At 52.4% G+C, this 12,780-nt stretch overlaps 6 protein-coding genes across 6 annotated transcripts; 5 read left to right on the top strand and 1 right to left on the bottom strand.

The window, feature by feature from the left end:
- Positions 1-61: 61 nt before the first annotated feature.
- Positions 62-1,188, top strand: eb1 (microtubule-binding protein BIM1; the record flags this gene model as incomplete). The annotated part of the gene is made up of 6 exons (XM_040814481.1): positions 62-75; positions 157-228; positions 337-371; positions 455-532; positions 596-1,074; positions 1,132-1,188. 6 exons carry the CDS (start codon positions 62-64, stop codon positions 1,186-1,188), a joined length of 735 nt encoding a protein of 244 aa, XP_040666011.1.
- Positions 1,189-2,571: 1,383 nt separating this feature from the next.
- ASPVEDRAFT_557520 (uncharacterized protein) lies at positions 2,572-5,120 on the top strand. The gene has a single exon (XM_040815112.1). It carries the CDS (start codon positions 2,994-2,996, stop codon positions 5,061-5,063), a length of 2,070 nt encoding a protein of 689 aa, XP_040666010.1. The 5' UTR covers positions 2,572-2,993; the 3' UTR covers positions 5,064-5,120.
- A 634-nt stretch (positions 5,121-5,754) lies between these two features.
- On the top strand, positions 5,755-7,298 carry ASPVEDRAFT_51475 (uncharacterized protein; the record flags this gene model as incomplete). The annotated part of the gene is made up of 3 exons (XM_040814480.1): positions 5,755-5,895; positions 5,952-6,323; positions 6,375-7,298. 3 exons carry the CDS (start codon positions 5,755-5,757, stop codon positions 7,296-7,298), a joined length of 1,437 nt encoding a protein of 478 aa, XP_040666009.1.
- Positions 7,299-7,478: 180 nt separating this feature from the next.
- ASPVEDRAFT_81822 (uncharacterized protein) lies at positions 7,479-8,354 on the top strand (the record flags this gene model as incomplete). Its single annotated transcript, XM_040817094.1, has 1 exon — positions 7,479-8,354. The coding sequence occupies one exon, from the start codon at positions 7,479-7,481 to the stop codon at positions 8,352-8,354; it is 876 nt and encodes a 291-aa protein (XP_040666008.1).
- A 491-nt stretch (positions 8,355-8,845) lies between these two features.
- Positions 8,846-10,573, top strand: ASPVEDRAFT_51474 (Gfo/Idh/MocA family protein; the record flags this gene model as incomplete). Its single annotated transcript, XM_040814479.1, has 1 exon — positions 8,846-10,573. The coding sequence occupies one exon, from the start codon at positions 8,846-8,848 to the stop codon at positions 10,571-10,573; it is 1,728 nt and encodes a 575-aa protein (XP_040666007.1).
- Positions 10,574-10,664: 91 nt separating this feature from the next.
- pgmA (phosphoglucomutase PGM2) lies at positions 10,665-12,695 on the bottom strand. The gene is made up of 3 exons (XM_040815106.1): positions 12,497-12,695; positions 12,141-12,442; positions 10,665-12,072 (listed from the first exon to the last, which is right to left on the bottom strand). Exons 1-3 carry the CDS (start codon positions 12,547-12,549, stop codon positions 10,757-10,759), a joined length of 1,671 nt encoding a protein of 556 aa, XP_040666006.1. The 5' UTR covers positions 12,550-12,695; the 3' UTR covers positions 10,665-10,756.
- Positions 12,696-12,780: the final 85 nt, after the last annotated feature.

The following is a 12,780-nucleotide window of genomic DNA, read 5'->3' as shown; positions in this document are numbered from 1 at the left end:
TTCTTGCCCATCCTTAGATCCCCCTCTCGTTCCTCTACTTTCCCCAAATTCTTACCCCACTATGGGCGAGTCGAGGTTCGTCAACCTTCCGGTCACTTATCGATATGCGAGAATTTTGGAACTGGATGCTGACGGATAGTTCTATCTGGGAAACAGACAAGAATTGCTGGCATGGCTTAACAGCCTGCTGCAGCTGAATTTGACCAAGATCGAACAGTGCGGAACCGGGTATGAGCGAACCCCTTGCTCTGCAACCGTCCTCGTTGATGGCTTTGGACCGTGCCAATGGAAATAGAGGGTCTTTGGCGGGCAGTTTACTGATCATTAAACTTGCAGAGCTGCACTATGTCAGATTTTCGATTCCATATTCAGTGAGTTACCTTGGGAGCGGCGGCGGGCGGACAGCATTTTCTGCGCTGGCGGAACAGGAGCGACTGACACAATTGTTTCATAGTGGACGTTCCCATGTCCCGAGTAAAATTCAACGTGAACACGGAATACGCCTATCTTCAGAACTTCAAGGTTCTTCAGAGTATGTCAACCTCGCTCCAAAGATGGATGTCGATTGCTAATCAGCTCCTTTTTTTCCCATTAGACGTTTTTGCGCGCCACCAGGTCGACAAGCCGATCCCCGTCGAGTCGCTATCCAAATGCCGCATGCAGGATAACCTGGAGTTCCTCCAGTGGACAAAGAGATACTGGGACCAACATTACCCGGGAGGAGACTACGATGCGCTCGCTCGCCGAAAGGCCTCTGGAGGAGCCCCTACGGGAGGTTCTCGTGCTGGCGCGACCTCTGCTGGCAGTGCCCGCCGTGGAACCACTCCTACCGTCGGGCGTGCTCGACCTGCTGCTGCTGGAGGAGCCAGCTCTGCCGGGGTGGCTGCGTTGCAGGCGGAGCTGACTTCGACCAAGGAAGCAATTGGTGGACTGGAGAAGGAGCGCGACTTCTACTTTGCTAAGCTCCGGGATATTGAGCTGCTACTCCAGAACGCCGTTGAGGCGGACCCAGAACTGGAGAAGGATGATGATTCACTAGTGAAGCACATCCAGGGCATCCTTTACTCGACAGAGGTGGGCCAACCAGAATAAACACAAGAGAAGAAAACACGACACTGACGATTACAACAGGAAGGGTTTGAGATCCCTGCTGAGGGCGAAGCGAGTGAGGAGCTGGAGACGTTTTGAGGCGCCTGACCTATTAATACCCTTCGTCGTAACAGCGTTGAAACTGAATTTCCCGTTACACTTTCCTGGCGAGTTGTTTTTATTCTGTCTGTTTGGATCATGGGCCGCACGGGCCGGGTCTAGAAGTGCGTGCATGTTTGGTAGTTTAGGTAGGGAGATTTGGGGGGAGCCCGTGATGATGGCTTGTATAATTGGATGACTGAAACTACTCGTCCACCTCGATGTGGCTCCTTGATAGGGTTGCCCTGTATGTAGATAGTGATAGCCTATAGGGCATTGGCTATTGACATTTCGACTCGAACCTCGAAGCCTAAACAGAGTAGGGCCAATGCCACCGGATTTGAGCATTCCTCCAAGGTTACCTATCAACCTGTCACATTCCACAGAGTCCATTCCCGATCACGGATCTACCCTGCAGAGAGAATGTGCATCCATCTAGTGTTTACGTTAATCTCACTTCAGCACTATCAGTATTCTGTCGTCCATCAGACTTCAACCAAACCCAAATACCCAATAGTCTGGCGATGACAATAAAATGATAATAATGCCGGACCTTGCATGTTTGTTTACTCGCCCCTTGCAGCATCCGAGTGTCTCACCGAACTGTTTGGGGTGGGGAAGGCAGAAATTCGGTTGACGGCCAGAACATCCAATCCATTGGGTTCGAGCCGACACGTCCATGGGCAGTCTAGCCATGGGTAAGCGGTGCCTGTCTCGGGCTCCAGCAACGGCTTTTCTGCACCAGGTTACGTGTACAACAATAGTTGATTCACCATGGGCGCAGTGGACAATGGTGTCGCACTGGTTGACAGGAAAGATGGTGAGTGAAACCGTTCTGAGACCCGCTTGGCAGGCTAGAGAGTTAGCCGGAGTCTGCAGGTCGAAGACCGTCATCTCATTTAATTACGGAGCACTTAGTGTTGTTATTATTAGCCGCCTTTTCGTGTTCGCTTCCTGTTCCTGAACTTCCATCATCCTTCTCCTCTTTTCCTTCTCTCGCTTCTCGTCGTTCCCGTCCTCTGCCCTCCCAGGGATTCTCCCCCATCTTTCTCTTCGTTGGCCCTATTCTTATTCTCCTCGGAGGCATCTGTTGACAGACCTCATTGCACGCCACCACCTGGGAGGAGTGGGCAGAAGAAGAGCCTTGGGTCTGCAGAGTCAACGTGGAGCCTCAACCCACAGGACGCTTGAGACCTGGCTCACTTCGGAACGGAATGAATAACCGGCCGCTGCCATCTGCTGGTGAATATTCATGATGGCCTAGTCTGGAAACTTTTGACACCTTCGCTTCAATCATTGTTCGATTCTCCTGTATGTGTTGCCGTTGCTGTGAGCCATGACCTCGTCGCCGAGAAACTAACAGCTCGCTTTGGTTAGATCGCATGTTGATTTGCGGCCTCCATTTCCAACTCCAATCCTTTGTCGGCAGCCTGTGTTAGTGTTTGCTGATGTCCGCTCCTTGACCTCACTCAATCGACTACCTGCAAAAGGCATTGTTCGCTTCGCTCCTTGACATTTCATTCGACTTCGATTCTTCTACCTCGATTTCCTGGATACCCACTTTCTTACTATCTTATCATCGTTCCGACTTGACGATCACTCGTTCCTTCGCTCTTTCGCACCTTTCGCATCCCATCGCATCTGAGTATCGCGGTTCACGGGCCAAATCACAAGCCCATTCGAGTGTCGTGCAGGCAGGCATCTCGATCCATTCTCACACACCACAATAATTCACTCTATAGCGCCGCGCCGCCTTATTACTCGACCTACTGAAACTCACGTGCCCTGCGGGGTGAATAGTCACCATGACCAGCCATGGTGTTTCCAAACATGGCCGTTACGAACGTTTACTGAGGAAGCACCGGTTAGATACACGGGTAAATGGCGATCAGGGACCAACGGTGGTTGGCGACCATCCTGCTACCCCAGGACAGACCACACGGCCCAAGAATTTAAATGAGGGCTGGGAAGCACTTCGCGAAAAGCGCCAGCAGGACGATAGCCCGTCAAACATACCAGTGTTACCCAATCCGCAAACTATGCTCTCCGCCGACTCTGACCCGGTACCGACTACAGCTACGGAGGAGAAGGCGCCTGCTGCTGAGCCGACGAACACTTCCGATTCAGATAAGGATGCAGTACAGGCTCCCGAGACGACGGATTCTGGCGACGCTCCAACCACGGTGACCAAGGTGACGCAGATAACCACCATTGTTCCTTATCCCACTGAAGATGCAACCGCAGACTCTGCCACGGAAGAAGCGGCCACTGCCACAGCGACAGGCCAAGATGCCCCAGAACCTTCATTTGAACCGACTTCGACGATGACGAACCTTCAAATTGCGGCTGCTGCAGAAACAACGTCGAACATGGAGACTTCCGCGGAACAGACTTCTGCAGAAGCGTTGACAGGGACCGCCACAGAGTCGGCTTCTGAAGAAACACCGACAGTTGCAACAACAGAAGGCCTAACACAATCCATGACTGACGATGCATCAGTGGCAGCATCGCTGTCGGAGGCCGCGACTGAGGCTATTGGGATACTTACTTCGCTTTCATCTGATATTGCAAGTATAACCGCCGCGACAAACGACATACCATCTACTTCCGACCCTAACTCTACCCCGACAGCTTCTACAACTGGCACTACATCTGATTCTATTAGCCAGACTTCCGATTCCACAAACACCACCCCCGATTTCATAGGCTCGAGCCTGGACCTGGCGACTGCTATAGCTTCTCAGTCACCTTCTGAAACCAGCACGCAATCTGTCCTGGACACTGCCACAAGCTCCAACTCCAGTTCTAGTTCTGATACAAGCACTGACTCCACCGACTCCACCACTGCCTCTACATCAACCTCATCGGTAGCGAGTCCTACGACTACAACCGGTTCTAATACGTTTGATGGGTCAGGCACATACTCCGATTCACCGTCTTCCACTAGCTCCGGTTGGGGCGCTGGTAATACTGGTACCCACGGTAGTGACAGCAACTCAGAAAATACAGGAGCCTCGCCCGGTTCTGATACTTCATCTGACTCAGGGTCCGGCTCACTAAGTCCACAAACCACAGGTAGAATAGTCGGAGGGGTCGTTGGCGGCGTAGCAGGAGCTTCTGTCATATTCGTGCTAATCTGGTTTCTGCTCCGACGGCGCAGAAAGACCGGTTTCTTCTTCGGCTCGCCGGCCAACAGGTCAATAGCGGATGACGGAGGCGGAGGCGGTCTTATCGGACCAGTAGCTTCCTCAAGGAGAGAAATGGTCTCGCGCGACTCAAATAACGACAGCATGTTCGGTGCAACGTACTTCGCCCCAGCATTCATGAAACGCTGGCGACAGTCGCAAATGTCCACCGGCGAAGAAAGCCTAGCAAGCACAGCCCCATCCAGCGAGCGCGGCTTCCAGAAGGTCTCCGGCCGCAAACTCCCAACCGGCATGCACCCAGACGATTTCGACTATAGCAGCAGCTATGGCGGTGGAAGCTACCTGGAAGCAGGATCACCCACAGACCCAACACCCGACCTCAGCCCAACCCTTCCACCAGTTATCTCGCGACCTGGGTTCCCATCACAGCAGCCACCCCCGCTGTCCAATCCGTTCAGCGCGCCACTTGATTCGAGGTATACCCGCGAAGCACCAGAAGAGGACGTTGTCGTGATGCGACCCTCGCCGGCGCGGATACCAACGTCAGGCTCAGCAAATGCGACCACATGGGCTGAAGCCACTACGCGAACGTCCGGGATGCCGATGGCATTCCCCATGCCGCCGTCTGGCACTAGCCCGATCGCGATACCGAAACGGCCGGACGCGCTGGGGCGGAGTCACCCGAGTTACGATGGGAGTCGGGGTAGTCGGTTTACTGAGAGTTTATGACGATGTTCAGTTAGTATATACCATACCATACTAAACATGTAATGTACATAGCGGATATTTTGTACAGCGTACTAGGCATTCATCCATTAAAACTTTGACACATCTATCGTGGAATCAATCGAAGTAGCCTTCCTTTCTCCGGGAAGTCTCCGGACGACGTAGACGAGAAGATCGACACAATGAATCAATTATGTAAGATCTCTTTGTCTTTTCCAATTCTTCAACGTGATAAGCTAACAGCACTCCGCCGCTGTCTGCAAGAGACACTGGAAGAGAAAAGCTTCCGGTCCAAGTGGAGACCGCAAAGCTTAGCCCGGCCAGTCTACGTGCCTTATCAATATTCCCACCAAGATAGCCAGCTTTTAGTCTTCTAGTTTCCGTCTCCTAACATTAACTAGGTAAGTGGCCGCGGAGAAAGGAGCCCCCGAAGACGGCGGAAAAGAAGATCAATCTGTCTCTGGCCTCTGGTAAAAACTTGAATCCACGAAGCGGACCTCACCCGAGACCGCGATACTCCACCCTCCCACGTCGACGCACAAATCACGGCATCGGCTTTTATCTCTCCGGCTTTGAAGATTTCGGGTGGAGTGCCTGCTGAGACTCCGATAAATACTACGTACGTGCCTGGGACTGGGAAGATCAGCCGTCATGGAGATTCTGGCTCTGAACAGCCCGGCAGTTGGACATTGTTATGGAACACATAAGCACAGAAACCTCGCCGGATAACCGCGTCAAGGCTGAGGAAACTGTCGTTGCGAATCGTGAGGTCGGCCTAGGTGAGAAGCCTTACCGGCCTGCTCGGTGGCAGAGCAATCTGACCATATTGAGTTGCGTGAGTTCTGCCCCTCCTGCTCGGGTGGGCCATGCTGATGGATAATGTGTGTGTAGTATATCGCCAACTTCAGCGATGGGTTCCAGAACGGGCTGGCCAACCCAACCAATGTCATTTTCAAGAAGCTGCTTGGGAAGAACGGGTATCCGTCTGAGATGCAGACTCGGATCAGTAACTCGCTGATCATTGGGGCGATTCTGGGTGTTGTTGTACTTGGGTATGTCTCGGATATGGTCTCGCGGCGGGCTGGGCTACTTTTTACTTCGGGGTTGGTTACTATTGCTACCTTGCTGGCGGCTTTAGCGCTGCAGGTGCATCCTTCGTACAATATGCTGTGGTTCTTTGTCATTGTGCGTGGGATCTGTGGATTTGGTGTTGGTGGAGAGTATCCTCCCAGCGCTGCTGCTGGTCTGGAAGAGTCGGACGATGTAAGAGACTATACTTCTGATCACATAGCATTCAATTTCTGACATTCGCAGTTCAAACGCCGTTACCGCGGTCCTGTCTTCGTCTCGTTCACGACTCTAATGGCAACACTTGCCTCCCCGATCTTGATGATCATCTACTTGATCTGCCTCAAAGCAAGTGACAATAACCTGCATATCACCTTCCACGCGATATACTCTATCGCAACTATTCTCCCCTTCACAATCATGCTGCTCCGTTTTTTTATGGCCGACTCAACCCTCTATCACAACTCCAACTTCAAAGCGAGCCCCCAAAACCGCTCACTACGTTTCTACCTCCTCCTAGTCCGCCGCTACTGGCCGCGCCTCCTAACAACCTCCACGGCGTTCTTCCTCTACGACTTTATCAACTTCCCCAACAGTATCATGTCATCCACCATCATCGCCTCTTTAGTGGAAGACGGCAACATCCAAACAACCGCTATATGGCAGGTCATCCTCGCCGCTTTACCCGTGCCCGGCGTCGTGCTCGGTGCATACCTCACCAACGCCATCGGCCGCCGCAACACCGGCATCCTCGGGTTCGCGGGCTACACCGTGACTGGTTTCATCATCGGCGGGCTGTTTACCAAGCTCTCGCAGCACATGGCCGCCTTTGTCGTCCTCTACGGCCTCCTCAACGCCTTTGGGCATATGGGGCCAGGAGCAACAATCGGACTTATATCGTCAGAGTCCTTCCCTACGGCCATGCGCGGAATGGGGTATAGTGTTGCGCTGGCGTTTGGGCGGACTGGAGCGGCGGTGGGCACGCAGTGTTTTACGCCGTTGAGGGAGAGGGGAGGTGATAGTGCGACGTTTTATCTAGCTGGGGGTGTTGCGGTGTTGGGCATGATTGTTTATTGCTTGTTGCCTGAGAGCCGCGAGTTGGATCTCGAGGAGGAGGATAAGAAGCTAGAGGCTTATTTAAAGGAGAATGGGGTTGAGATGACAACTTAAGGCTGGATAGATTTTTGATCGTTATACTCTACTAGTGTTTTATCCATATACGGACAGATGCGTGGATTGGAAGGTACCTGGCTGGGTCGCGCCTTCCGTTGTCAAAAGTCCAAATTCATATATACGTCGTGGCGTCTACTGTGGACTCTAGACTCTAGCACATCGTTATATTCAATAAAAATGACATCCTCAGTCAACAGAAAACGCACCGGGCCCCCTGTCAGCCTCGACACTGATGATGACATGTCCACCGAGACAAGGGAGTCCAAAAGAGGCCGGTATGATACTTCCAATTCGCTTGAAGCCGGCTCTCCGCAGAATCCTGCGCAGAATTCCCTCTTCTTGAATCTACCACTCGAGTTGCGACTACAAATTTATGACCTTCTTCTCGTTTCCCGAATCACCGATGGGAAGGCTCCATTTGAGTCCATGGCAAAAGATTACCAGCGGCCGGTGCTTTTAACCTCAAGTTTTGCTTGGATATGGGATCACTCAATATTCCCTGCCATACTGCAAAGCTGCCAGAAGATATACAATGAGGCTCTTCCAGTCTTGTACGGCAATAATATATTCGAATTCGATGATTCAGCCTATATCCACCAGATCAGCCGATTAAAAGTCAACCTTTTACGACATTTGATCATCGATCTTAGCGTCTTCTCTGAAGCCACATCGTGGGTGAGCTTACTCGATGTTCTAATTGAAGAAGCAAAAGATCTCAGAAATCTTAAAGTGATATTCGATGCCCACTACTACGATTCCTTTCTTCTTGATCCCCAAGCTCATGGGCTCGGCGCCGACGTGCCCTTCGTTCGTACACTTACAAGGGTCAAGCAACTCGGGAAACTTGAAACGCTTATAATAGCCGGATTTTACGCGAAACATTGGCCAGCGTACTTACGACAAGAAATGAGAAATGACATAAAGATCGTTTTTGAGGCTGGTGTTCTCAACGCCAGGGCATTTTCTGACGAGAATACACGGTCACAGATACATAATTTCCAAGTTGCACTGCTCAAGAACTACCAAGAGGGGACAGAAAGATTGATGCCCTAAGCGTGATGTTAAAAGTAGGGCTTTACTGTTCACGTTGTTCACCAGCCTGTATTTCTTTTTCTTTTTCTTTCTCTTTCTTTCTTCTTCCTTTTTTTTATCAATGCACTGCTCAGCCCTCTGGTTAATCACATTAACAGGGTAATGTGTTAGTGCAATGTGGGTTGATTTTCATCTTGAATGCGATGTATATACTGGTAAGAAACTGCCTGAGTATAACACCCAGTCTACAGTGAACGAGCCAGGCGAAACAGAGATATATGTCATAAACTAAACCCAGTCCCTGTAAACAAATAAAATACTATTATTACTTCTATTTATACGGTTGTTCCACGAGGTGGGAGTGTAACTCGCCCTCGTCCAATCAGGAATTCTGCAATGTAACACCATTCATGAACCCCTCCTCCTGCACTCCTTCCTCCCTCACCATCTCCCCTCCTCCACACCGATCCTCATTCTTTCAAAAAACATATTAAGCAAGATAAGGAGAGAGCATGAAACAGCCCAATTTCCTCATAATCGGCGCTGGCTCACGCGGCTCCGCCTACGCCCGAGCAATCTCAACCTCCACCCCCGGCCGCGTCGGCGCAGTCGCAGAGCCGAATCCATACAAGCGGAGCGCCCTCGGCCAGAACTACATCTGGGGAGAGCGGGCTCCTAAACGGGGGGAAGAGTTTGAGGGGTGGGAGGAATGGATTGAGTATGAGACGAATCGAAGACAGCGCCAGTCGTCAAAATTAAATTACAGCAACGGGGCATCATCATCACCATCGAATGGAGTTCCCACAGAGGATGAAGGCGAGGGTGAAACCGGCGTCGACGGCGTCGACGGCGTCTTAATCTGCACCCTCGATGAAACGCACATCATCATTCTCTCCGCGATAGCAAAAGCGAACCTCCTCGACCTACATGTCCTTTGCGAGAAACCGCTGGCGCTCTCGCTAGATGACTGTCTAAGCGTGTATGCGGCCTGGACAAAGTCTGACTCCGGCGAGCGGGTTCCTCCCAAGAGCATCTTCTCCATTGGCCATGTGCTCCGGTATAACCCACACAATCTGCTTCTGCGGCGGCTGGTCCGCGCGGAGCAAGTAGTGGGGGATATTGTATCCGTTGAGCATACCGAGCCAGTCGGGCATTGGCATTTTGCGCATAGTTACGTGCGCGGGAATTGGCGGCGGGAGACGGAGAAGGGTGATGGGAGTCTTTTAACGAAAAGTTGTCACGATATCGACTTTTTGGTTTGGTTGATTGAGGCGCCGGTTAATTCTGCTGCTGCTGGCGAGGATGGTGGTGATGGTGAGAGAAAGCTCCGTTTACGAACTGTGTCGTCAACGGGATATCTAACGCAGTTCTTACCATCGCGCAAACCCGCAGCTGCGGGCTCAGCGACAAATTGCACAACCTGTCCCATCGAGCGGGATTGCACATACTCCGCCGTCCGCATCTACCGGGACAATCAACTAAACAAGGGAGAGACGGGGTGGCCTGTCAACATCGTTTGCCCCGATATAGAAGACCACCTGCCCTCAAACGACAGCAGCAGCAGCTACGGCCAGCCTCATAGAAAGGCAAGCGGAGCCGTAACAGCAGAAGCAGAATTCCACCTCCTCTCCGCGCTAGGACAAGACTACACCGAAACCACAGACGACAATACAATCAAAAAGCGACCCTGGTACGGCCGCTGCGTCTACGAATCCGACAACGACGTCGCGGACGACCAAGTCGTGGCCCTTGCTTGGGACGTTGTCCCCTCAACAACCACACAACCCATCCAATCTAATAACCGCAAAGCAAAAAAGACACCCGGGGTAACGGCCCTCTTTCACATGATCGCACCCACAGAAGCCCAATGCGTCCGACGCGGCCGCATCTACGGCACAAAGGGCGAAATAACCTACGACTCATCCAGCATCTCGATCTATGACTTCGGTAGCGGCAATACGCGCACCATCCACATACCCAAGCAACCCCCCGAAGAAGCAGAGTCGCATGGAGGCGGTGACTATGGGCTGGCCAGGGGTTTTGTTGGTGCTGTTGAGGCCGTGATTAATAAGGGGTGGAGCGTTGAGAAGGCACAGAGGGAGTTTGTGGGGTGTGCGCTTGAGGAGGTTGTTAAGAGCCATGCAGTGGTCTTTGCGGCGGAGGAGAGTAGACGTACTGAAGAGGTTGTGAGGTGGGAAGGGTGGTGGGGTGGGAAGTTGAAGGGAGTTGGGTTGGGTTGACATATTCGGTTCTCTGATAATGATAGTACTGGGAATTACTACAAAACTAATACATGCCTTGATGACAACTGCAAGGGTGTCCTTGAAATAGAGCGTAGCTGTAACGCAGGGAGTATAAAATTAATCATGAGCTTTGCTAGCTAAACATGTGAAATGTATGTATAGAGAGATAAGGGAGGTAAACTAAGTCTTAACATCAGGCTCCTCACGGCCAACAAAGTCCTTGAACTTGAGTAGACCGAGCGCCAAGGCGACATTGTCCTTGAGGTACTCCTGCGTGGGCAGCTGGCCCTTGCTGGCGTCCTTCTCATACTTCTCAATATACAGACGGATAGTGGCACCGCTGCTTCCAGTTCCGGACAGACGGACGACAAGCCGGCTGCCGTCGTCGAACTTGACGTACAATCCCTGGTTCTTGGTCACGCTGCCGTCGAGGTCAGTGTAGGCGAAGTTCCCTGAGTCGACGACCTTGCGGCCGGAGACGGTGCTGCCGACGAAGGAGTCCTTGTTGTCGACGGCCTTCTCGCTGAGAGCGGCAATCAGCTTGTTGGCACCGTGGGAGTCGACGTTCTCGTAGTCGTAGCGGGTGAAGAAGGTACGGCCGTAGGTCTGCCAGAATTCCTGCTGGATGGAGGCGATGCTGGGTGTTTCATTGGGCTTCTGCTCAGCGACACCAGCGATGATGTTTAGCCAGGCAACGATAGCCCACACGCCGTCTTTCTCGCGAATGTGGTTGCTGCCTGTGCCGAAACTCTCCTCTCCGCAGATGGACATCTTCTTGTTGTCGAAGAGGTTGCAGAAGAACTTCCAACCTGTGGGCACTTCGTAGCTCTGAAGACCCTGGGCCTTGGCGACTAGGTCAACAGCACCAGATGTAGGCATGGATCGGGCAAGACCGTCGACGCCGTGCTTCTTGAACCAGGGGATGAGCTTAGCGTGGTGGGCGATGATGGCGAGACTGTCACCAGGGGAGACGAAAGTGTTGGCACCGTAGATCATGTTGCGGTCACCATCACCATCACTGGCAGCGCCGAACTGAATGCTGTTCTTGTCGACGGCTTCGACGAGCTCGTGTGCGTAAACGAGGTTCGGGTCGGGGTGGCCGCCGCCAAAGTCGGGCTTGGGGACGCAGTTCATGGCGCTGCTGGCCGGAAGACCGAGCTCGTTGACAAAGATATCAACACCGTACGGGCCAGTCACACCGTGCATACCGTCGAAGAGGACCTTGAAGTCAGAGTGCTTCTTAAGGAAGCCTCTGATCAGGTCGAAATCGAAGATCTCCTTCATCATCTCCACGTAGTCTTCGGTCGAGTGTACAATTTCGATCTCGAGGGGGCCATAGCTGCGGGTGCCAATCGTGGCGGTGTCGACCTCAGGAAGGTCAATGTATTTGTAAGAGGTGAGGGACTTGGAGACTTCGTAGATCTTGTTGGTGACTTGTTCGGGGGCAGGGGCGCCATTGGTGAGGTTGTACTTGATACCAAAGTCGTTGTCGGGACCTGGAAAGAATAACAATCAGCTTGCTATGCACTAGATTTGATTTTATATTGGGTTTGTGGGGTCGTACCGCCAGGGTTGTGACTAGCAGTCAGAAGAATACCACCGGTGGCCTTCCTCTTGCGAATCAAGTTGCTGGCAGCCGGGGTACTGAGGATCCCGTTTTGGCCAACAATCAGCTTCTTCACTCCATAGGCGGCACCGATCCTGGCGATCTTCTGGATGGCGTCAGAGTTGTAGTAACGACCGTCGCCACCGATGACGAGGAAAGCGTCCTGGGCGCCTTCGGGGATGGAGAGGAGGGTGCTGGTGATGAAGGACTCGGTGTAGTTCTCTTGTTGGAAGACCTTGACCTTCTTTCGCAGGCCAGAGCTGGACAAGGGTCAGATACAGGCAATATTCGGAAAATAAAAGGAATTGACGTACGTTCCGGGCTTCTGGTCGCCGAAGGGTTGGATGGAAACGGTCTGGACCGACATGGCGGGGTAGCTCTGTAGCTGTTGGGACGTTGAGAGAGAGAAAAACAAAAGGAGAAAGGAAAGCAAGGAGAGGGGAAAGTCGGGTAATTATAACTTGGACGTCGAAAACAAGGAATGCTCCGATGTTCACCGACAATTGGCTTGCAGAGAGATGCAGGAGGAGAACGAAGCTCGAAGGTCTATTTGGGGAGAGACATGGTGGGGGGGCGAAAGGGACCAAAACACCTCGAC

This window comes from Aspergillus versicolor (genome assembly GCF_001890125.1).
Source record: "Aspergillus versicolor CBS 583.65 unplaced genomic scaffold ASPVEscaffold_3, whole genome shotgun sequence".
Lineage (NCBI taxonomy): Eukaryota > Fungi > Ascomycota > Eurotiomycetes > Eurotiales > Aspergillaceae > Aspergillus > Aspergillus versicolor.
Note: the sequence above shows the minus strand (reverse complement) of the source record. Positions and strands in the feature narration are given on the sequence as shown.